The sequence below is a fragment of the Panulirus ornatus genome, chromosome 4 (assembly GCF_036320965.1).
Source record: "Panulirus ornatus isolate Po-2019 chromosome 4, ASM3632096v1, whole genome shotgun sequence".
Classification (NCBI taxonomy): Eukaryota; Metazoa; Arthropoda; class Malacostraca; order Decapoda; family Palinuridae; genus Panulirus; species Panulirus ornatus.
This window is the reverse complement of record NC_092227.1, coordinates 82,368,182-82,393,476: the sequence shown is the minus strand read 5'-3', so window position 1 is coordinate 82,393,476 and position 25,295 is coordinate 82,368,182. Positions and strand designations below refer to the sequence as shown.

At 40.8% G+C, this 25,295-nt stretch overlaps 1 protein-coding gene across 1 annotated transcript in view; it reads left to right on the top strand.

The window, feature by feature from the left end:
• The window catches only part of LOC139745993 (contactin-associated protein-like 2), a 116,735-nt gene that overhangs the window by 71,808 nt on the left and 19,632 nt on the right, over positions 1-25,295 (top strand). Inside the window, exon 3 of the mRNA XM_071656761.1 lies at positions 24,788-24,875. Coding sequence (XP_071512862.1) covers positions 24,809-24,875 — 67 coding nt within the window. The 5' untranslated portion in view covers positions 24,788-24,808. The remainder of the gene's footprint in view (positions 1-24,787; positions 24,876-25,295) is intronic.

The window sequence follows — 25,295 nt, the reverse complement described above, 5'->3', positions numbered from 1 at the left end:
TAGTCACCAACACAGGAGCCCCCCAAGGTTGTGTATTGTCCCCAGCTCTTTTCACCTTGTATACAGATGATTGTAGAAGTGAAATTGATGATTGTACTATTATAAAATATGCTGACGATACAGTTATCTTAGGAAAAATTGTAAATAATAATTATGAAGGCTATTTAACTCAAGTTAAAAAATTCGTCGACTGTAGTAAACAAAACTTTTTGGAGCTTAATGTAAAGAAAACGAAAGAGATGATATTTGATTTCAGAACTAAAAATAAACACGTACCAGACCTATTAACAATTGAGGAAGAAAACGTAGAAAGAGTAAACCAGTATAAGTATTTGGGATTTATGATTGATGACCAGTTGAAGGGAAGTGTTAATACAGATATGGTGTCAAGGAAATGTAACCAAAGATTACACTTTGTACGTATCTTGCATAACCTACATGTAGATAAAATGGTCATTAGCCTATTTTACAAATCAATTTTAGAATCAGTTATAAATTTTTCAATCACTGCCTGGTATGGAAAACTTACTTGCAAAGATAAAAAGAAGTTGGGAAGGATTGTTAAGAAAGCAAGAAAACTAGGTGCAGAGACCACATCACAGAATAAGCTTTATCAAAAAGGTACAATGAAACAAGTAGACAGAATGATGAAAGATGTAACGCATCCGCTACATAATTGTTACACGTATCTTAAATCTGGTAGAAGGCTAGCTCTGCCCAAGCTGCACACTGATAGATACAAAAAGTCGTTTGTACCTAAAAGCATTCTGCTTTTCAATCATCTATCATCACTATAACTTCTAGCTTTAAGTTTCATGATAACTGTAGGTGATGGTTCATGATAGGGATGGTGACAAGCTGATATCGCATGTACACAATAGCAAAGTAACATTTTATATGAAATAACCTATGCAATATTTCTTGTTAATATTTTAATGTTTTTTTTTTTACAACTACTAAGGAGCTCTAAAGCCAAAACGAATTTCATTTTGTATTACATTTTGTATAACAATTTGACGAATAAAGTATCTTATCTTATGTCAGCGAGGTAGCGTTAAGAACAGATGACCGAGCCTTTGAGGGAATATTCTAACTTGGCCTCCTTCTGTTCCTTTTCTTTTTATTATTCTTTTTGAAAACTAAAAGAATTGAAGAAGAATTTCCAACCCTCGCTCCCTCCCCTTTTAGTCGCCTTCTACGACACGCAGGGAATACGTGGGAAGTATTCCATCTCCCTTATCCCCAGGGATAATAAAAAATCGAAGATCATTTCAACGAACAGTTGAGATATTGCGTCAAATGCCAGAAGGTTAACACGTACCAGCGTATAGATAGCTAGAACCTGAAATATTGAATCGATAATCATAAAACGGCAGATGGCCTCCAGGGACTCCAGACTGAAGGAAAAAGAATGTATTTGAGTCGTTCCTGATTTGATGCTCAACATGATAAATGAAATATAAAGATAATTGATTTATGATTCATCGCAAAAGCACACCATGTTTCAAAAGTGGCACATCTGCTGAGCCTCAAGTTGTGGAAGCCGTCTCGCCTCTTGCGTCCTCCACCTGACGACCTGAGGAAATGCATCGGATTGACTCATCCCGTTTTCTGACAGCTATTTCCTGTCGCTGGGAACACAGACAGACAGCTAGCAGCTGAAGCCACAAGAGGATGCTATGTGACCGGCTGAAGTCCACGATTGGTAAACAAATGGTGTCCTAGCTACGTCTTTTCCATGTATATCAGCTGTGTTATATTTCTTGAGTTTCCCTTGATGATGTGATCGTTGTGCGAAGTTGCACTTGGGAACTTATCGTATTTCACTTTCCCTGTGGATTAGAAGAAATTTACTTGATTACACGCTCAATTGTGATCTTTTCCAATATATATATGTATATATATATATATATATATATATATATTTTTTTATTATACTTTATTATACTTTATATATATATATATATATATATATATATATATATATATATATATATATATATATATATATATATATATATATATATATATGGATTGAATCAGGGCGTGTGGGGCGTCTGGGGTAAACCATGGAAAGCTGTGTAGGTATGTATATTTGCGTGTGTGGGCGTATGTATATACATGTGTATGGGGGTGGGTTGGGCCATTTCTTTTGTATGTTTCCTTGCGCTGCCTCGCAAACGCGGGAAACAGCGACAAAGCAAAAAAAAAAAATATATATATATATATATATATATATATATATTATCCCTGGGGATAGGGGAGAAAGAACACTTCCCACGTATTCCCTGTGTGTCTTAGAAGACGAATAAAAGGGAAGGGAGCGGGTGGCTGGAAATCCTCCCCTCTCGTTTTTTTCTTTTTTTTAATTTTCCAAAAGAAGGAACAGAGAAGGGGGCCAGGTGAAGATATTCCCTCAAAGGCCCAGTCCTCTGTTCTTAACGCAACCTCGCTAATGCGGGAAAGGGCGAATAGTACGAAAGAAAAAAAAGATATATATATATATATATATGTATATAAAGAAAATATGTGGGGTCTCGATCTTTTTGATCCAAATACAGGAGACACTCCTCAGGAAACTGATATGAAATTTAAAACCGAAGAAATTTGGCAATACCAGAGGGAAGTTGACAATATTCCCCTCCTCAAAGTGGTGGCCAGGCTGGTGGAGTCTGGTGCCCACTGCCCTTGGGAGAGATTGATATCAAGTGAGCCAGGAGTGAATGTAGATGGATCTGGCCACAACTTACTTTTGGAGCGACATTTTGACTTGTATAAAGTGGAGACATTACTGGAAAATATACATTGTGGTCTTCCCTCCGAGTATAACTCGATAATCGTAGGGTTTTCTTGACCATATCTAGCTGCTCTTTGGTGTTCAGTGACCCCTAGTGTCTTAAGTTCTTCAGTTGTAACCAATATGACCAATGTATGTCTTGTTTTACCACCTACACGGGATATTATGTACTCTAGGATTACCAATTTAGTTTAGCCTTTACAATACACTGTAGCAACCAACAGTAGTTACCTCCTGTCCACAATGAAGGAAGTTACTTCCAGTACAGTCCGACCTCAACATGTTTGGCATCTTTTTCATTGCTCTGTTCCCCTCTAACCTAAACCTATGCAAGAACCCTCATGTAGGAATGATTAGCTCACGACGGAACACAGTGAGAGAAGACCTCAGAAATCATAACCTAGCAGTTGATAACCTAGAGGAACTTATGTGTGAAAGATTGCTATGAGTTGACTCTATGCCTAACCTGCTGCCAGATGTCATCATGTGTATTAAAACAAATATGGAGCATGTCACTCAAATCTGACTGAAAGTGTTCAACTACAATAGTCCTTGAACTAATAAAGCTAAGTTACAAGAAGCTGAGGAGTACAGATCTACTCGCCAGAGAGAGAGAGAGAGAGAGAGAGAGAGAGAGAGAGAGAGAGAGAGAGAGAGAGAGAGAGAGTGAAATATTTCTCTGTACGTATCAGAGCAACCAGCGACCCCGACAAGAAGTTGGACAAGAAGAAGAAGCTTGTTAAAGAAGGAAGTAAAGAAGTCCTTGGTGGACGAATGGAATACATTAAAACAAATTTACAAGAGGGTTTTTTAACATAGTACTTGACGGTTTAGAAAGTTTGAGAGATGGTGGCACCAACGAGTATAGAAATATCTTCACTTACCCTACGAAATAGTTAATTACACTCATTGTTCCTTTTCTTCTCTAAAGCGGAGCAGTTTCAATATATAGATAAGCGACCTGAGAATACGTACACTACTAATCGCCCACCTCCTGCTTAACACACCCATCCCTTCCCTCGTCACAGGCTCCCAAAACCTTACCACTGAAAACCCTCGACACCACCAAGTTGACCCACCTTCCCTACAACCACAACAACAATATGATGTCGTCGTCTCTTGGTCTCCTATGTCACCCATCATTTACCCGAGTCTCACGAGCCACATCAGAGCTCAGACCATCAGTTTGACCATTAGGAACGTAGGGGTGAGGGACGGTGGTGGTGCTGGCTGACGTCCACTCCTGCTTGGAACTCGTTACACTGTGGGGAGGTGAGCGTCACAGTGCTGGCCTGACCAGTAGTAGTGCGACGTTTCTCTGGCGTGGTGGAAGGTGTAATCTCCATTTCATTGTGACGAAGTTATCAGCAGCGCTAAAACTCCTGAATCCATTGACTGAACGAGGGATGGGATTTGATCCCTTGATGTGAGGTTTTGGAATGCACTTTCTGCTACTGTCAACTGTAACAGGACTTCAGCCTATTTAAGGGTAAATATTAGTCTATTCTTTTCTTTATTTTTTTTGCCGTTTCTGTTAGGCGATTTTCTTTTTTTTTTTTTTGAGGGGGGTTTGGTCTTTTTACGCTTCAATATTCTCAAGGCTCTATAAGCAAGATTAAACGCTCACCACAAGTTTAGGGATGCTGCAGAAATGTTGATTGAGTTAAAGTTACCTGGTTGAAGCGAAGCTGTGAAACTCTCTCTCTCTCTCTCTCTCTCTCTCTCTCTCTCTCTCTCTCTCTCTCTCTCTCTCTCTCTCTCTCCTTCCTTGTTGTTCTTATTTCTCTTGTTTTCTTTTTTCTTGTTCTTCTTCGTGTTATTGTTCTTCTCTCGTATATGTAAATCAAAGTCATGTGGAATTAAGGACGAATCATGTACACAGATGAGTGACTGGCCCACCGACAGGAATAATATAAATGTGGTTTCAAATGGCGAAGCCACAGATTAGTTGCACGTGACAAGTGGTGTACCACAAGGGTCGATTATTAGCCATGTTCTTTCTTATGGTGTACATTAATAACCTAGATTTGGGTATCGTATCTAAGATGTCCAAGTTGCGGATGATGTAGAATTACAAGGGAGAGCTGTAGATGGGCGGGAGTGTGAAATAATTAAAAGATATCTTAACAAACTAGCGCACGAATGTCAGATGAAATACGATGTGGATTAATTTTAAGTTATGCACTTTGGAGAAGAGAATACGAAACACTTGTCATAAATTTGGTAATCCACTAACTAAAGTAAATAGAAGGGATGGATTTTTTGAGTCATTATTCACAGTCTCAAGTATATAAACTAGCATCAATTAGTAAGAAATGATATTAGATGCTATGTTTCAGTGCTAGGAATATCAGTTCAAAACGCCAGAAACGATTCTCACCCTCTTTAACGCTCTAGTGGACCTCATCTTGAATATGTAGTCATTTCTGATCCCCAGACTACAAGAGTGATCAGGGAAATGATAGAACAAGTACAAAGACGGGTGACGAAACTGATTCCATCTCTGTAAACCCTGGCATATGAAGAGAGGCTAAAGTTAGACATCTTTTACTTAAGAACCGTAAATATCCCGGCGACCTGTTGAATGTTTTCCAATTTTTGATGAATTTGACCATGTAACCCACAATAGTCTTTTTGAACTGCAACAAAATGTAGTTAAGAAAAATAGAATGGAATTCACAGCTCAAATATGTAATCCTGAAGTGGGGGAAAATGTTTCTCTAAAAATTAGATGGGTTGAACACTGGAATAATCTACAGTCACACTCTGTGAATGCAAAGACCATAAGTGTTATACAAAACCGGATAAAAAGATTTTTCAGCAGTTATATACTGAATGAAATCAGGGAAACGTATCTGTACACGCATATACCCACATACGATCTTCATTTTCTCATTCCAGATCCTAATAATTCATTAGTGCGATAAGAGAATGGAGTGTTTGATAAGATTTCCTATACGTATTTCCGTTTCGTTCTATCTTGCTAAATACCATCCTAGCTTACTTCACCAATGCGCTGGGTTTTCGTCCATTCTTTTTCCCTGCTGGATGCTATTACTGGAGGGAGTGGTGAGCCCCTTTTTACTGTCTTACCCTTTCCTCATCCACTTACACGAGGAAATGAATAAGTTAAAGAGTTCACAGACAACCAGGACATGGGCCAACTGGCCTTCCGTCGTATGAATCTAATCAGACTCATCCTACATGTGGTGGTTTCCACCTCGAGCAACAATCGCCTTCAGCGAGCGTGTATCATTAGGTGCATAGTCTCGTCAAAGAGCCTCTCTCTCTCTCTCTTCTCTCTCTCTCTCTCTCTCTCTCTCTCTCTCTCTCTCTCTCTCTCCAAAGGAGTCTACACTTCTGTGCTACTGACAGTAGAGCAACAGTGGGATGAAAGGAGCCTTTCGAAAGATGTCCTGGGTAACACCAGGACTTTCTCAGAGAGAGAGAGAGAGAGAGAGAAGAGAGAGAGAGAGAGAGAGAGAGGTTCTGGGGTAATTGTAGATAAACATTTCAATCATACATATAATAATGATATCATTATGATCATTAGACTACGTGCGCCACTCTCATCCAGCATAAGCACTCATACCACTCAAACAACCAATCAGACCCACTGTATGAACAAGCCAACCGGAGGACGAGGCTTCAAACTACCATCACAGATACGTCGACGGAGTGGATAAACACCGCGAATGGCGGATCAAAGATGATATACGATAAGCAATATCGGAGACCGTATTATGAACCATGCGTCCTGTGGGCTCTCATTGCCTCGCGTCCGCCACAAGCAAGCGCATACTTATGGACAGATATCCCTCCGCTATCTGCCGCAGTACAGTAGATAAGAAATTGGGTATATTCTAACCTCTTCTTATCTACCGCACTACAGTAGATAAGAAATTGGTTATATTCTAACCTCTTCTTATCTACCGCACTACAGTAGATAAGAAATCGGGTATATTCTAACCTCTTCTTATCTACCTCACTGCAGTAGATAAGGAATGGGTTACAGTCTAACTACCCCCCTATCTGCCACACTCTACAGTAGTTAAGGAATAGGTTGTATTATAATCTTTATCTGCCACACTGCAGTAGATAAAGGCATTGGTTATATTCTAATAGGGTATATTCTAACCTCTTCTTATCTGCCACACTACAGTAGATAAGAAATTGGGTATATTCTAACCTCTTCTTATCTACCGCACTACAGTAGATAAGAAATTGGGTATATTCTAACCTCTTATCTGCCACATTGCAGTAGATAAGAAATTGGTCATATTCTAACCTCTTCTTATGTACCTCACTGCAGTAGATAAGGAATGGGTTACAGTCTAACTACCCCCCTATCTGCCACACTCTACAGTAGTTAAGGAATAGGTTGTATTATAATCTTGTCTATCTGCCACACTGCAGTAGACACAGGAATTGGTTATATTCTAATCTCTCTCTCTCTCTCTCTCTCTCTCTCTCTCTCTCTCTCTCTCTCTCTCTCTCTCTCTCTCTCTGTAGCACTATCGTAGGCAAGGAATAGGCTGTATTCCAACCTCCTCCCCCATCTGCCACACTCACACTACAATGAAGAAAGAAGAAGACTTTCTATTCTGATATAATGGATTCCCTTCAAAGCAAAACAATCATTGACTCGAAGTATACTTCCCTCCTTCAAGTTGTGAACAGTGGGAGACTGTGAAGAGTGCTAGAGGTGGGTGGAGTCCTTGCATATCGCCACCGTTAGCAACTTCAGATGGCAAAGCTTTAGCTTCAGCTATTTGGTATACGTACATCAAGCTTAAAGCTAAAGACGAACAACATAAATCGTCTCAATAATCGCTCTTAAGACCGTAAAGGAGAAATATAGGTGGAAGACATTAACGATATTGATCAATTCGTAGACTCGAGCGCGAGAGGTTAATATTACTCGTTTCGAACGCGAGTTGAGCGCATATCCCCGTAAGCTGCCTTCCCTTCCCTGGTACGTTGGCGTAACCAAGCTGCAAGGGTCAAGCTTGAGCTCTCACACCAACACATGTTTAGCTGTATGCTCCAGTGCTTGGCTTACAAGCCTCAATTTCATAATCCAATCCCCTAAAGTTGCCATATATTTATAGATTCTCGTCACTCGCGAAAGTATTTCTCTCCTTCAAAAAGTTGAGGAATGGCGAGACGACACAAGAGCACGAGATGAGGTCAGACTTATGAATTCACTCGTGTTGCAAATGGCGCTTTCACGGGCAAACAAGCGGCCGACGATGCCCAAAGAGAGAGAGGGAGTGAGTGTGCTGTGTCTGTGTGTGTGTGGGGCGAGCGACATGCGCGCGCAGTGTCTCCTCCCAGCTGTGTCGGGACGCGCCGTGCGAACTCGACATGTTTGCGAGATGGTCTGTGTCTCATTCTACTGATATATATCGCCTCATAGCTTGCCTGTACGGTGGGCTATATAGTATTTTTCTCCTTTAGTTATATGGCCGAAGACTATAATTGAAATTATTGAAGTTAACGATATAATCTACCATTTCATCTCTTATTTGTTTAATTCGTTATAGCATTTTGGGGTTGGGAATTGTCTCCACAAAGTATTCGTGTCCACGTGTGTGTGTGTGTGTGTGTGTGTGTTCTTTGGGTAACTTTTTTAGATGGATGTAGCCTCACAGTTGTGATAGCTTTGATTACTTGTAAGGATAGATCGTTGAGGAACCAGAGCGGGGGTTAGTGGTATTTCCTGAATGATGATCTCAATGGCAGTGTGAAGAGGGTTGTGCATACATGTTCAAAACTTACAAGGAAGCTTTAGAATATCTAATTCTTTTTTCTTCGAATGAAGTTCGGGAAGTTATAGATATACACCTTCGATTCTTCACCAACCGGTTTACGATATCATGGTTTTAAATTGAGGTTAAGAATGTTTATAACTTACTGTTATAAAAAGTTCTCTCCCCTTTTTGCCTTCTAAATAAATTATACCTTCAGTAAAAACTATCATAGAACAATACGGTATCATAACTTGAGGGTAATGATTAGTGTATCGTGAATAACACTGTCACAAAAATCTTTTTCTGGGTAGCAAGTGTTATTTCCGAGTTGCGTATGCGTAAAAAGTAGAGAAAATAGTTATTATTCCCTTCAAACTTTGTTTCTGTGACCAGGACAGTAATATTTTGAAATTTAACCTATTTCCACTTGGACAACGGGCGAAGTTGCACATTTTTATTCACATAAAGTCAGAAAAACGACAACATATGAATCAAATCTAACATGTATTTACACGAATGTTAAACAAAAGTGATCACAAAAGATTCAAAAGCGAGTAAAGTTTTTTTTTTTCGAGATTTAAGATTGTACTGTAAATTTCTTTCACGAATCAGACCCCAAATATGATCTCCCATGTTGTTCTTATATGTTCCTTGGTGGCGGCGTTCAAACTCCAATATATCTTGGTGGAAGCGCTCGCCTTGCTCCTCCGAAGACGCTCCCATGTTCTCTCTCTCATCAAGATGAGCGTCAAGGATGTGGACTTCGAGGGACATCCTGCAACCCATTTTGCCGTCGTTCTTAACCGTAGTCTCAACCAGTTCCACAGTTTTCCGCCCAGGAAACACCCAGAACCATTGCGACAAAGCTACACCAAGTTGCTTCCTAATGAGCTGCTTGGGGAATTCCTTGGACTCCAGGATCTTCTTTATCTGTGGTCTGACGAAGACATTGGCTTTAACCTTTGCCTCAGACAGCTAAAGGGAAGAAGTCTTGAGGGCACTTGAAGGCTGCAGACTTCTTATCTAGAGCAGTGACAGATTGCTTCATAATAAGGCCAAAATTTTATGTCCACTGGTGGCATCAACACCTTTCGGGAGTCCACCAGTGGCTTCCACTTGACTTCGATCATCCACACAGAGAATTCGGTCCGCTGTGGCCAGTCCTGCCTGTGGTAGTGAGCCACGGTGTCCTTTGCTGTCCAAAGGCAAAGAGAGCAGGAAAACTTGGTATAATCGCCTTGGAGACCCATCAGGAAGACCAACATTTTGAAGTCTCCGATGAACTCCCAGCTGTATTCAACATACTGCAAGGCGTCTAGCAAGGTCTTGACACTGGTGGATTCTTCTTTGAGGTGCAGCGAGTGAGCCAGGGGGGGGAAGAGACTGGTACTTATTCCCGTTGTGGAGCTGCCAGGCTTTGACTCAGGCTCCTGGATGAGATGTCAATAAAGAGGCGTCACTCGTTCGGGTAATAGGCGATTCCGATTGCCTCAAACAGACGGGTTACATTGTGGCAGAAGCAGAGACCATCTTGACGCATGAAGAAGCTGGAAAAACCTAGGTGACGCTTCCTCTGATCTGCTATTTGCGCACTTTCCTCCAAAACAAGTTCCACTGCTTGAGCCTAGACGTCATAAGCTCGGCATTGGACTTTGTGAGACCCCAAGATCTCTGATGAAGTCGTTGAGGTCATTTTTGATTGGGTTTGTATGGGTTACTCTCCTCAATTGCAACCCTGAAATTGTAATCTGGATCTAAAACGTCTTTCTCCACCTTTGACTACTATTTATATCACTGGAAACATCTAGAACATTCTATATCACCCAATCTGCACTGAATCTATCTAGAACCTTCAGAAAAATGGGTAAATTTCAAAATATCACTGTCCTAATCACAAAAGCAAAGCCATTTTCTATTTTTTTAAGACGAAAATCGAAAAATAACACTTTTCAGGAACAAAAAGAAAGTAAAACTTTGTTACACAGTATAATGTTTCTGGAGGAAATTCTCCTTTAATAGCATTCCGTACCCTCCTCTTGGCACCAAGACTCTCCACAGAGACGAACGACCTCATAAATTTGGTAAACTGTGAAGATGTTTCAGATGGACCAAACGTTTCTACCCGGACGAGAGTCCCTCCTCGGGACTTCCAGTTGGTGAGGACTTGACGTGATCAGTTCTCTGGAAACGTTTTCTAGTTAGCTGGAAATGAATGATTCTTGGTAACATCGGGTGTTCATTCTTATCAAATAAAGGAAGTGTTATTGAAAAGCGTTTATAGAAACTGATATGGACTGAACCAGGGCATGTAAAACGTCTGGGGTAAACCATGGAAAGGTCTGTGGTTTCGGTGCATTACACAATGACAGCTTGATACTGAGTGGGAACGAATGTGGCCTCTTTTTTTTGTTTTCCTGGCGCTACCTCACTAAAGCAGGGGGTAGCGATGCTGTTTCCTGTGGGGTCGGGGTAGTGCCTGGAATAGAGGAAGCCAAGCAAGTATGAATATGTACATGGTTATACAAATTTACAATCTCCATCGTAGGAAGGCAGAGCTAGAACTAAAGGCCAATTCTGAGAGATAGTACATAAGACCGGTCAGGTATAGGGGAATTGGTTGGGGGTAGGAGGGAGAAGAAACATGGGGAAAGACATGGAGTGACACAGCTAGATGTCAGCCCGTTCCATGGTCATGTGGTGTGACCTCGCTCATTAGCCTAATCCTCCCGGATCTCCTGGGATTTATATGAGAAGAGTTCGGTGCTGCAGCTAACGTTGATTAGGCGTGTTTTCCTCGCCGTCGAATTGGTCGACCATCAAATAGGGGGGATTGTGGCCATTGTGTTAGATTGTATGGGTGGGGTTCTATCACGTATATATATGGACAGCTTGCAGAACAAGGAGACGTCGTTTATCCGTGCTTGATGCTATGATACAGGTGTTTCTCTCTTCATATCATAAGCTATGAGGGTTATACCATGTTTGTTTAGACGCCCCTTGTATAACATGATTGATGATGCGTCGACCCCAGGGTACGTACATCCAGCCTGACCAATACAGCAGACATTTTCTGTTGCGCATTTCCCAGTCATCCATAGCGAGATTGGGAAACCACATTGGCCTTGACCTGGATGTCCCGAAGAGCATTGGTGTTGTTATCCATGATGAGGATAAGATGATTTGAGGCTTTTGCAATGCATGACAACTCTCAGCTTTTTTTTTTGTCAATTGTAAAATGAGATAAAACTGTTAAACAACAAGGAATTTATAACTGAATTATTTTTTTACAATCCTCGTGTAACTATGGATGACTCTCGCATAATTTGGCCTGATTTTTATACATTCCTGATTTAACTATGGATCTACTTTCATACCATCCTAGCATAGACTGCAATAGCCTCAACAGGAGATTAAGATGGGATATTTTTGCCACGATAGCCTTGACTGCTTTTCCACCTTGCTTGTATGCTGGAGTGAATGTGTTGCGATGGTAGACATTCAAGTTCTTTTTACTGCTCCGATGGAGGCGATGACATGTACCGTTGTAGACGTTTCCTCAGAATAGCGTCGAAGTTAGTGTTCGCGCGGTCGCCGTTACCCTGGATGTGACGCATCTTCGTTAATTCTTCACGGTCCAAGAGAGGCCGCGAGGAGCATGTGTTTTGTGCTAGGCCCGCCCGTATCACGTTATCCCTATAACCCTCGACCATTTGGACGCTGGTCGCCTGCGTCTGTCAGTTTCCTGCTCACATCGACTAGAAATCGCTCTCCCTCACAGTTGTAACATTAATATTAGTGAAGGTGCTGTACAAACTGAAGAGCTTGGTCGTAGGCAAAATTTGTAAACAGCTCCTTTACTTGTTGTCCACATAATCAGAATCTTATGACAGGAGGCATATAACACGAAAACGCTGTTTCCTTCGATTTCTGTGGCCTAATATCGTTTTTTTATCCCAATTGGTTTATATAGCTTGATATCGTTTACTATTCCAGTCTATTTATATAGTCTAATAAAGGTTTTTATCCCAATTGGTTTATATATATCTTGATATCGTTTGCTATTCCAGTCGATTTATATGTCCTCCTCATAGCCTATGCAATTTATATAGCCCGATATATATATATATATATATATATATATATATATATATATATATATATATATATATATATATATTTTCTATATCATAAAGCCTCTTTGTTCCATCATGTATCTATGCCCCAACAGATGATATTTACCCTCCAAACTGCTCTGGTATAAATCACCTAACTCTCTGTTCTGTCTGTCTCTGTAATTACCTGAGTGTGGCATAAGCTCCACCTGGAGGTCCATTACCACTTAACCAAATTGATATTGGAATGTGGATGTAACTGCACAGAACCAAGGCGAATGGATATGCCACATTACGTCCAAGGCAAAAACGTTCCTTGTATGATCTATTAACATATTACAAGTCTAAAATACAGTATCACCGTGATTAAGAATTAACAGATGTATTAGAATGTAAATGTATTGATAAATGTTTCTGTGGCATATGATTGTTAAGGCACTACAGTATCACTTAACATTAGACAAAAGTAATTGCAAAAGCACATAATGAATGTATCTTTGTAACCTGATTATCCAGATGAGACAACATCTGGGTATTTGTGAGAGGTAAAGTGAAATAAGATAGTGTGACCTATCGACGTTCATACACGACTGGTTAAGGAACACATTGAAAAACCGTGGTGATGTCACGCACCCCTTCCGCAGACCAACCTTCATTTGGAACCATTCACTCTCCTCTCTTCCTACTCGCGAACAAGCCTTACACCCATGACATATGTATATACACATATAGAGTAATGAGATATCATAAGTAATGTACAATTGAAATCCCTTGACGAATCTGCAGATCAATTTGCCATCCCATTCCATTTAGTCAGCTGCAGCTTCTCCAACACAGCAGTGAATATCAAATCAAATTCTATTTCCTTCAGGTGCTTGTCTCCTCGCTGATTTTAAGCAATGTACCTTGATTATAAACTGGTGAATATCTGTGTTCCATACGTGGAAGACTCCAAGTGTCTTGTAACCAGTTAGAGAGCTAGTATAGAAAAAGAAAATGCTGTAATCATTCGTGTACGTTTGTGTTGCGAAATTATCCATAGATGTCTTTCTGTGGTCGATATGTACTTGATACTATATAAAGCTATGTGCATTTCTTACATTTTACCCTAATCTACCAATCTCAATTATCTGTTTCAGTTGATATGTATCTATGTATGTATATTTATGATCTAGATTTAGATTTTCAAAGTGTTTTGTGAAAATGTCGTCTTATGGTTACAATGTGATAGGTTTTCTTTTAAGGTATCATAAGTGTATTTAGGAGCGACTTCTGGATTGTCAAATTAGGTTTAGATCGGTACGTTCATATTCTGCTAAACCTATGAAGTGAATTCCTCCTCAAGGAAAAGCCACTCGCAATGTAAAGTATGTGATGTACTTCGTGCTAAGTTTTGATGTCAAAAGTACCACAGATAATCTTGCTGTTGATACGTAAAAAGGGATATAAAAAATGAGGCTTGAAAATTAATCATCAAACTAGAAACGTCTCTTAACATTAATCAAACAGTTTTCAAAGACAGATTATTCGGCCTCTTTTTTTTTTTTCCTTTTGTAATTTCTAGCGACTGGTGATTTCTCTTGGTGTCCAGAGTAAAGTAATAAGTTTCCCCAAGTATTCGTTAAGAAAATCTTTGGAACGCGAATATTCTGAGTAAACTCAGGGTACGATTAATAGAACGCTACACTAGCTCTCTCTCTCTCTCTCTCTCTCTCTCTCTCTCTCTCTCTCTCTCTCTCTCTCTCTCTCTCTCTCTCTCTCTCCTCCCCAAGAGGTGATGTAGGACTGCGGAGATATAATGACATTTAATTCCCCCCTTTTTGTTATTCCTTCATAATGCGTGAGTCACGCCACTGGAAAACAAAAGTCAAGAGTTTAATGAGATCAGAACCTCTAGGGGGATCATTGAATCCAGCATTATATTCTTTTCCTTTTCCCTTTTTGTTCAGTATTGGAACAGATATGAAACTGTTAACCAATTCCATGAATGAGGAGGATTATATTCTATTCAGGTAAGGTGGTATAGCACACCCTTGTCCCTGGGAGATGAGAGGGTATCTGACGAGAAAATACTGTTAGGTACATTGTGTTTAACTGACTTTTTGACGGTCCTACAGTTTATCATTTTCCTTTTCAACAAAATGTCGCAAGAGTGCATTCTTATAGCGACGTACCGTCCAAGGGCATTGATGTTATCATGAACGTCGAGCATATATGTATATAGGAACCTGATAAGAATAGAAGGGGTTCCAGGAGCATATATATATATATATATTTATATATATATATATATATATATATATATATATATATATATATATATATATATATATATATATATAGTGAGTGTGTGTGTATGTGTATGTCGGTGGGATGGGCCATTCTTTCGTCTGTTTTCTTGCGCTACCTCGCTAACACGGGAGACAGCGACAAAGTATGATAAATAGATATGATACGTATGGTCCCAAGGATGCTGCAGTTCGACTCGTAGACATCTCATCGATGTTCAAAGTTGTAGGGAAACGTGAACTTGGCTCTTGCCACACTGTGTGGTGTTGGGAAACCGAGAATTCACTCCATAAAAAACACAGAATTGAAAGACATTTTAAAAGTTTCACTCGTTTGTAATAATTTTTCGGGTTTTATCTCTTTTTTTTTCAATGTTTTGTAATTCAGTCATCCACAAATGGGATTAGATTTAAGTGGTATTAAGCAATCGATGCTGGATAGTTTCTAATGTACTGTAGAAGTCAATTCTCTTTAACGTTATAGGTTTAGATCCTATTAATACGGGTCGGTCGCAGGGAGCAACGCGTCCAGGGTAATTATACACAAAGAGGATTAACGCTGGGATTTGTCAAGCAATTCGCTCGTTAGCAGTTTCCGTTTCATTTCCTCGCCTCTCAACTCCCATTATCGTGACATAGTTCACATTCCATAACACTTCTAATTTGATGTTAATTTTTCGATTGAATGATGTGATGTGGGTGGAGAGGGAGGGAGGGAGATCACTCAGCGGATCTGATTACATTACATAGTATTCCTGGATTAACTTGATGCTACTTTGCATTTCATGACAGTCTAATATTTTTGATATAACGTATTCCCAGAAGCAGACACACGTTCACTATTTTCTAATTAATTGCTACTACTACTACTACTACTACTACCATGGTTTGAGAGTGTAGGAATCGTGAATAACCCATGTATACAGCGATGTCTGGATACTGCTTTGTATTCTCATCACCAGCTCAGAAGGCTGCCCAGTCGTAGCTGGTGGTTAATCATCGTACACATGGAATAAGAAATAACGTACGGTATCATACCGCAACACTATGTCTATCTAGACATCGTACATATGAGATAGACAATAACGCACCGCATCATACCGCAACACTATGTCTATCTAGACATTGTATATATGAAATAAACAACGTACCGTATCATACCACAACAGTATGTCTATTTAGACATCGTATATATGAAATAGACAATAACGTACCGTATTATACCACAACAGTATGTCTATCTAGACATCTTACATATGAAATAGACAATAACGTACCGTATCATACCACACTATGTCTATCTAGACATCGTACATATGAAATAGACAATAACGTACCGTATCATACAGCAACAGTATGTCTATTTAGACAGACCAAGTCTTGACTCTAACCTAACTGGTTCTCTGCGTCTGAGTGACCTGACATTTTGACCTTAGCAAGGGCGTTGTACCTTGATGAAGAAATATATCATGACGCAAATACATCATATTTCTTTCTTTTTCGCCACGAAAAAAAAAAGAAAAGATGATATAAACTCTTCTGCCTCGTGAATTAATCTGATAGATGTGGAGCACGGTTAATATCCTGTGGAAAAAAAAAGGAGAGAAGACAATATGAAGAGCATTAGAATACAAAGGACAAGAATTAAAATCATTCATAAAGCTTTCCATTCTTTACGATTTGATTAGTAAGACCTTGAATGACTGATCATAAATCTCAGGTATAATTCTCTTCGCCACAGTGAAGTGTTTTAGATATCTGGGAGTGGATCTGTCAGCGGATGGAACCATGGAAGCGGAAGTGGATCATAGGGTGGGGGAGGGGGCGAAAATTTTGGGAGCCTTGAAAAATGTGTGGAAGTCGAGAACATTATCTCGGAAAGCAAAAATGGGTATGTTTGAGGGAATAGTGGTTCCAACAATGTTGTATGGTTGCGAGGCGTGGGCTATGGATAGAGTTGTGCGCAGGAGGATGGATGTGCTGGAAATGAGATGTTTGAGGACAATGTGTGGTGTGAGGTGGTTTGATCGAGTAAGTAACGTAAGGGTAAGAGAGATGTGTGGAAATAAAAAGAGCGTGGTTGAGAGAGCAGAAGAGGGTGTTTTGAAATGGTTTGGGCACATGGAGAGAATGAGTGAGGAGAGATTAACCAAGAGGATATATGTGTCGGAGGTGGAGGGAACGAGGAGAAGAGGGAGACCAAATTGGAGGTGGAAAGATGGAGTGAAAAAGATTTTGTGTGATCGGGGCCTGAACATGCAGGAGGGTGAAAGGAGGGCAAGAAATAGAGTGAATTGGAGTCATGTGGTATACAGGGGTTGACGTGCTGTCAGTGGATTGAAGCAAGGCATGTGAAGCGTCTGGGGTAAACCATGGAAAGCTGTGTAGGTATGTATATTTGCGTGTGTGGACGTGTGTATGTACATGTGTATGGGGGGGGGGGCCATTTCTTTCGTCTGTTTCCTTGCGCTACCTCGCAAACGCGGGAGACAGCGACAAAGTATAAAAAAAAAAAAAAAAGAAAAAAAAAAAAAAATATATATATATATATATATATATATATATATATATATTTTTTTTTTTTTTTCTCTTAGATTCATATATCACTGGTCCCCGGACCTCTGAAATAAGCAAAGTCTAAATTATCCATCGAGACAAAGGCCTTTAAAAGATAATTAACCCAACTTCAGTTTATGTAATGGAAGAGAATTGATTGATTTAGCCTCTGGCGAATCGCATTAGGGTGAGGACTGCATTGCATTGTCCTTGTATACATCTCGACAGCATGATGAAGGTTGATACAATGCTGTATCTCTCTTTATATATACACAGGAGGGGTTTAATGGGTCTTTGTAGACTTGTCATTTGAAAGAGACTGTCATCTGGGTGAAGCTGTCTACTTTGGGAGGTTATCTACGGGGGAGGAGGTTATCTACTTTGGGGGGAGAATATCTACTGGAAGCGGTTATTTATTTGGGGAGAAGTTATCTACTTGGGGGAGAATATCTACTGGAAGCGGTTATCTATTTTGGGGAGAAGTTATCTACTTGGGGCAGAGAATATCTACTGGAAGCGGTTATCTATTTGGGGAGAAGTTATCTACTTTGGGGAGAATATCTACTGGAAGCGGTTATCTATTTGGGGAGAAGTTATCTACTTGGGGGGAGAATATCTACTGGAAGCGGTTATCTATTTTGGGGAGAAGTTATCTACTTGGGGGAGAATATCTACTGGAAGCGGTTATCTATTTGGGGAGAAGTTATCTACTTGGGGGAGAATATCTACTGGAAGCGGTTATCTATTTTGGGGAGAAGTTATCTACTTGGGGGAGAATATCTACTGGAAGCGGTTATCTATTTTGGGGAGAGTATTTACTTGATAATGTTATCTACTTGGGAAGAATATGTACTAGGAGGGGATATCTACTAGGGAATGATATCTACTGGAAGAGTTTATCTACGTGGAGAGAATATCTACTTGTAGAGACAATCTACTTGGGAAGAATATCCATTGGAAGAGGTTATCTACTTACGAGAATATTTACTGGGAGAAGCTGTCTACTCTGGGAGAATATCTACTGGGAGGGTATCTACTCGGGGATGATATCTACTGAGAGATTATCTACTCGGGGAGAATATCTACTGGGAGTAGTTTACTATTGAAAGATTGATGGACTGAGAGAGGTCTTTGTCTACTGCGAAATGTTGTGTGTGCTAAACTTGGTTATCTACTGGGAGAAGCAATCTAGTAGAAAAGAATGTCGACTACGAGAATTCATCTACTGTCAGAGTTTATCTACCGGCGTAGTTATCGGCTAAGTGAGACCATTTACCGGAAGAGATTATCTACTGGGAGAGGGATGTCTGCTGAGGAGGTTATCTACCGAGAGAGGTAGGAAGGGCTATCTACTACGAGAGGTAGGAAAGGCTATCTACCGGGAGAGGAGGAAAGGGTTATCTTGTGGGAGAGGTAGGAACGGTTATCTACTGGGAATAGTAGGAAAGGTTATCTACTAGGGAAGGTAGAAGTTATCTACCATGAGAGGTAGGAAGAGTTATCTACTAGAAGTAGGAAGGCGTTATCTACTGGGAGAGGTAGGAAGGGTTATCTACTAGAAGTAGGAAGGAGTTATCTACTGGGAGAGGTAGGGAGTGTTATCTACCGGGAGAGGTAGGAAGGGTAATCTACTGGGAGAGGTAGGAAGGGTTATCTACTAGAAGTAGGAAGGGGTTATCTACTGAGAGAGGTAGGAAGGGTTATCTACTGGTAGAGGAAGGAAGTGTTATCTACCGGGAGAGGTAGGAAGGTTTTTATCCACCAAGAGAGCTCGTCCTCAGAACCGGAGGACGAGCTATCTTCAAGTAGACCCCAAAAGAAAAAGAACAATATCTTAAAAGAGGATCCACACACACTCGATCTCACTTGTCATTCCTTTGTGTCTCGACTTGCGAACGTCTTCACTTCACCTCGCTGACACCTCCTGGCGACTCGTTTTCTAGCTTCCTTCATCGTTCGCTGGTAACTTTTACCGTCAGAGTCCAGCATCGCTGGAACGTAAATATCTTCAAGAGAGTTCAGTGATTCTTGAATTCAGTCTGCTCCTCCATGGGTTAAAGAACTACTATGGTTTCCTTCAAGACTTTCCTTTGGAAACCCGGAAGCCTCATTTTTTTTTTTTTTTTTCAGTCTCCTTGTTGCCAGTCTCGGTTCTTAGACGGACGAAAGCCCATTTAGTCACTCTTATCACCATCTGGCTAACGGTCGAAGTGCTCTGTCTTCGCCCAGATGGTCACCTTACCCATACCTACACTCGCTCATTCAGTTCCAGCCTCCATCACAGCTGGCTCATTCTGCCACACTCCTTTACCAACTGGACAACCATCTACCCCACACCACCTAGATAGCAAACCTGCCACAAGACACACCAGCTGGTCAGCTTGCCAGCTGATCAACTTCCTAATTGATCAAACGTCCCCCACGGAAATAAAAGCCTTGCTATTTTTTCCTCATCTTTTATCCTCTCATTAAAAAAAAAGGTATGATATCCTCGAATGCTTCGAAGAAAGCATACGCAGACATACGTGACGATACATCACCTCTCCAGGACAGTGTCTTAACTGATATATGATCATAGCGTCGACAAGATGTGCTTTTTATACACCGGTATCGAAGGAGGAAGCTATCTTGATACGGCTTCGCTGGAAGACTCGTATCGTCTTGGAAAATACGAGTTGTTTAGTGTTGTGAATTCATGGATGAGTTATGTGAACTACACGCGCCAGTAAGGCAATATTGCTTCAGAATTTTCCCCTCGCACATCAGTTCAGAATTTCATCAGTGAATTTTATAGCTTGGGATATATATATATATATATATATATATATATATATATATATATATATATATATATATATATATGACAGTCGCTATTTTCCGCGTTAGCGAGGTAACGCAAGGGAACATAGGAAAGAATGACCCAACCCACCCACATACACATGTATATACATAAACGCCCACACACGCACATATAATGGCTATACATTTCAACGTACACATATACATACACAGACATATACATATATAACCATGTACATATTCATACGTGTTGCCTTCATCCATTTCTGTTGCCTTTCACCCTCCTGTATGTTCAGGCCCCGATCGCTCAAAATCCTTTTCACTCCATCCTTCCACCTCCAAATTTGGTCTCCCACTTCTTCTCGTTCCCTCCACCTCTGACACATATATCCTCTTTGTTAATATTTCCTCACTCATTCTCTCCATGTGACCAAACCATTTTATATAAACCATTTTATATATATATATATATATATATATATATATATATATATATATATATATATATATATATATATATATATATATATATATCCCCCTGCATGAGGTTACACAGACAGTGACAAGTTATCTTTGGCGAGGCAGTATCATTGGGGGTACAGTATCGTCAAACATCTTTTCATTCCCAAGGAGTTAACATTTCCCTGCCACTGGAAGTTACGAAAACTTAGGCTGCAGTATCCTCTGGTAAGCTGTCTTGTATGGATTATCATGATCAGAATAATAGCCCTTTACCTTATGGATTTTTTTTTTTACAAGATATGGCAACCCTCGATGGGGGTAGGATGTGTGTTAGTGGCTTTCCAGTGCAGTCTGCAAGTCGACATGTTGACCCGAACATTCTCTCTCTCTCTCTCTCTCTCTCTCTCTCTCTCTCTCTCTCTCTCTCTCTCTCTCTCTCTCTCTCTCTCTCTCTCTCTCTCGGACCCACCATCTTCACACAAGTAAAATTTGATCGTGAAAGGTATATATACGTACACATTAAATGCCTTGACCAGCGAACGCGTGGACCAGTAACCCACTCGGTGCGAGTCTATTGAGGGTCCTGTGTGTGTGTGTGTGTGTGTGTGTGTGTGTGTGTGTGTGTGTGTGTGTGTGTAGGTACTGTGGCCGCTACAGTGTAAAACATCATGATCCTCATGTATACTCTGGTCCTCTGACATAGTTGCTTGAGGGTCAGAGGGGCGAGCGATCGCTTGACTGACGTCCATCACCACAACCACCTTGTACCCACCTAGTGTTGTACAGGTACAAGCATTGTCCAAACACCTGCTACTGTGAATGTCGTAAACAACCCATGACCAAGTGCATAGTTAAGCGAGCAGGTAGCTTAGTTCTGCCATAGTTACGTGTATGTCAAGTACCATATTAATGTAACGTAACCAGCCTGAGAACACTCATCACATATTCTTCACCATTAGACAACATATATGTCTCAACACAGTATCACTATAGTTCAACAAGTATGTAAATTTAGGTATCTTAATTTTTTTTTTTTTTTTTTTTATACTTTGTCGCTGTCTCCCGCGTTTGCGAGGTAGCGCAAGGAAACAGACGAAAGAAATGGCCCAACCCCCCCCCCCCGCCATACACATGTACATACACACGTCCACACACGCAAATATACATACCTACACAGCTTTCCATGGTTTACCCCAGACGCTTCACATGCCTTGATTCAATCCACTGACAGCACGTCAACCCCTGTATACCACATCGCTCCAATTCACTCTATTCCTTGCCCTCCTTTCACCCTCCTGCATGTTCAGGCCCCGATCACACAAAATCTTTTTCACTCCATCTTTCCACCTCCAATTTGGTCTCCCTCTTCTCCTCGTTCCCTCCACCTCCGACACATATATCCTCTTGGTCAATCTTTCCTCACTCATTCTCTCCATGTGCCCAAACCATTTCAAAACACCCTCTTCTGCTCTCTCAACCACGCTCTTTTTATTTCCACACATCTCTCTTACCCTTACGTTACTTACTCGATCAAACCACCTCACACCACACATTGTCCTCAAACATCTCATTTCCAGCACATCCATCCTCCTGCGCACAACTCTATCCATAGCCCACGCCTCGCAACCATACAACATTGTTGGAACCACTATTCCTTCAAACATACCCATTTTTGCTTTCCGAGATAATGTTCTCGACTTCCACACATTTTTCAAGGCTCCCAAAATTTTCGCCCCCTCCCCCACCCTATGATCCACTTCCGCTTCCATGGTTCCATCCGCTGACAGATCCACTCCCAGATATCTAAAACACTTCACTTCCTCCAGTTTTTCTCCATTCAAACTCACCTCCCAATTGACTTGACCCTCAACCCTACTGTACCTAATAACCTTGCTCTTATTCACATTTACTCTTAACTTTCTTCTTCCACACACTTTACCAAACTCAGTCACCAGCTTCTGCAGTTTCTCACATGAATCAGCCACCAGCGCTGTATCATCAGCGAACAACAACTGACTCACTTCCCAAGCTCTCTCATCCCCAACAGACTTCATACTTGCCCCTCTTTCCAGGACTCTTGCATTTACCTCCCTAACAACCCCATCCATAAACAAATTAAACAACCATGGAGACATCACACACCCCTGCCGCAAACCTACATTCACTGAGAACCAATCACTTTCCTCTCTTCCTACACGTACACATGCCTTACATCCTCGATTAAAACTTTTCACTGCTTCTAACAACTTGCCTCCCACACCATATATTCTTAATACCTTCCACAGAGCATCTCTATCAACTCTATCATATGCCTTCTCCAGATCCATAAATGCTACATACAAATCCATTTGCTTTTCTAAGTATTTCTCACATACATTCTTCAAAGCAAACACCTGATCCACACATCCTCTACCACATCTGAAACCGCACTGCTCTTCCCCAATCTGATGCTCTGTACATGCCTTCACCCTCTCAATCAATACCCTCCCATATAATTTACCAGGAATACTCAACAAACTTATACCTCTGTAATTTGAGCACTCACTCTTATCCCCTTTGCCTTTGTACAATGGCACTATGCACGCATTCCGCCAATCCTCAGGCACCTCACCATGAGTCATACATACATTAAATAACCTTACCAACCAGTCAACAATACAGTCACCCCCTTTTTTAATAAATTCCACTGCAATACCATCCAAACCTGCTGCCTTGCCGGCTTTCATCTTCCGCAAAGCTTTTACTACCTCTTCTCTGTTTACCAAATCATTTTCCCTAACCCTCTCACTTTGCACACCACCTCGACCAAAACACCCTATATCTGCCACTCTGTCATCAGACACATTCAACAAACCTTCAAAATACTCATTCCATCTCCTTCTCACATCACCACTACTTGTTATCACCTCCCCATTTACGCCCTTCACTGAAGGGTATCTTAATGTTCACGATTAATCACATAGTGTATGTCTAGTACTGAAATTCAGCCAATATGCATCTTTTATATCACTTAATGTTCAACTAATCACTACTAGATGTATAATGTATTTACCCATAGATTTTGTTCTGTAAAACTTCCTGTACTATGTAGACAGATTTCACTCGTGTGCTTATCCAAAGTGTAGAAGTATCCAACATTTCCATGATCTAAGATTTATTGTAATAAACTTGTCTTATGACTTCGTAGTTATGTAATTCCCCTACAGTACAATTTCATCAGAATGGCTGGACTTAATTCAATAAACCGTTCTTTATTCATTTATTTATTTATTTCTCAACTGTCTGTCATCAGTGACGATGCATTAGTCACTTCAACATATTCCATGACTTCAGTTTGACACAGACAACATAATGGTAATTCAAAACTGAGATTTTTCTTATCTTTTATCTGTATGAATGATAATGATTTCTTTCCCTGAATTATATATGGCTAGCTCCTTCCTCTTCGACTATTAACTCTAATTTTCCTTTTTTTTTTTCTTTTAAGTCAAATTGTTAAAAGACTATGAAATGAATTCATTACAGATATCTAATTTGAGTCCCATAGGTACCCATGGAAGACAGAGGTCTTGGTATGTCTGAGTACAAGTTTAACTGATAATCTTTCTTGTCTTTGGAGAAAAATCACCTCATTAACTCCTTCCTTTAACCTTGAGATGAGTGCAATAAGGCAGAAGGAAGGAAGGAAGGAAGGAAGGAAGGAAGGAAGTTGTAGACTACATAGTCTATCCTGATTATTTTTTTTTTTTCGAGTCAATTAGTCTAAGTTTATAACCCATTTTCTATAACCTCGACATGATTGCAGTAAGGCATAAGGAAGGAAGGAAGGCAGGCAGGAAGGAAGGCAGGCAGGCAGGAAGGAAGGAAGGCAGGAAGGCAGGCAGGAAGGGAGGAAGGCAGGAAGGAAGGAAGGAAGGCAGGAAGGCAGGCAGGAAGGGAGGAAGGCAGGAAGGAAGGCAGGCAGGAAGGAAGGAAGGAAGGAAGGAAGTTGGGAGACTAATGATGGTGTTTCTCCTGCAGGTTGTGAGGCAGCTGCTGAAGATGAGACTCGTTGTTGTTGTCACACCTTCCCTGTTGCTGATGATGGCTGCCGTGTTGCCACCATGGGGTAAGTGCTCGTCAACCATACCTCTCTCTCTCTCTCTCTCTCTCCTCTCTCTCTCTCTCTCTCTCTCTCTCTCTCTCTCTCTCTCTCTCTCTGCGTGCGCCTCCCCGATCCCTGAGCGAGCCAGGCACCTCGAGACTTTCCCCTGGAAGACTTGTACAAAATGCAATCGTCTTCCCTCTTGAGGAAAACACGATCGCTTCCAGACACACTCTGGTGGTGTGGTTGGGTGACGGATGGCTTTTGGATGGATGACTCGCATCAGGGTCCTTGCGTCGAATCCCAGTGGCGTCCGTTACTTGACGTTTTCCTCACACACTGTCCATTTGTTATTCACGTTACCTGTTAGTGTGGTAACGATAACCCGTTAGTTTAGAATACGATAGGATATGTTGCGAAACCTCGGTCCAATACAAAGACATG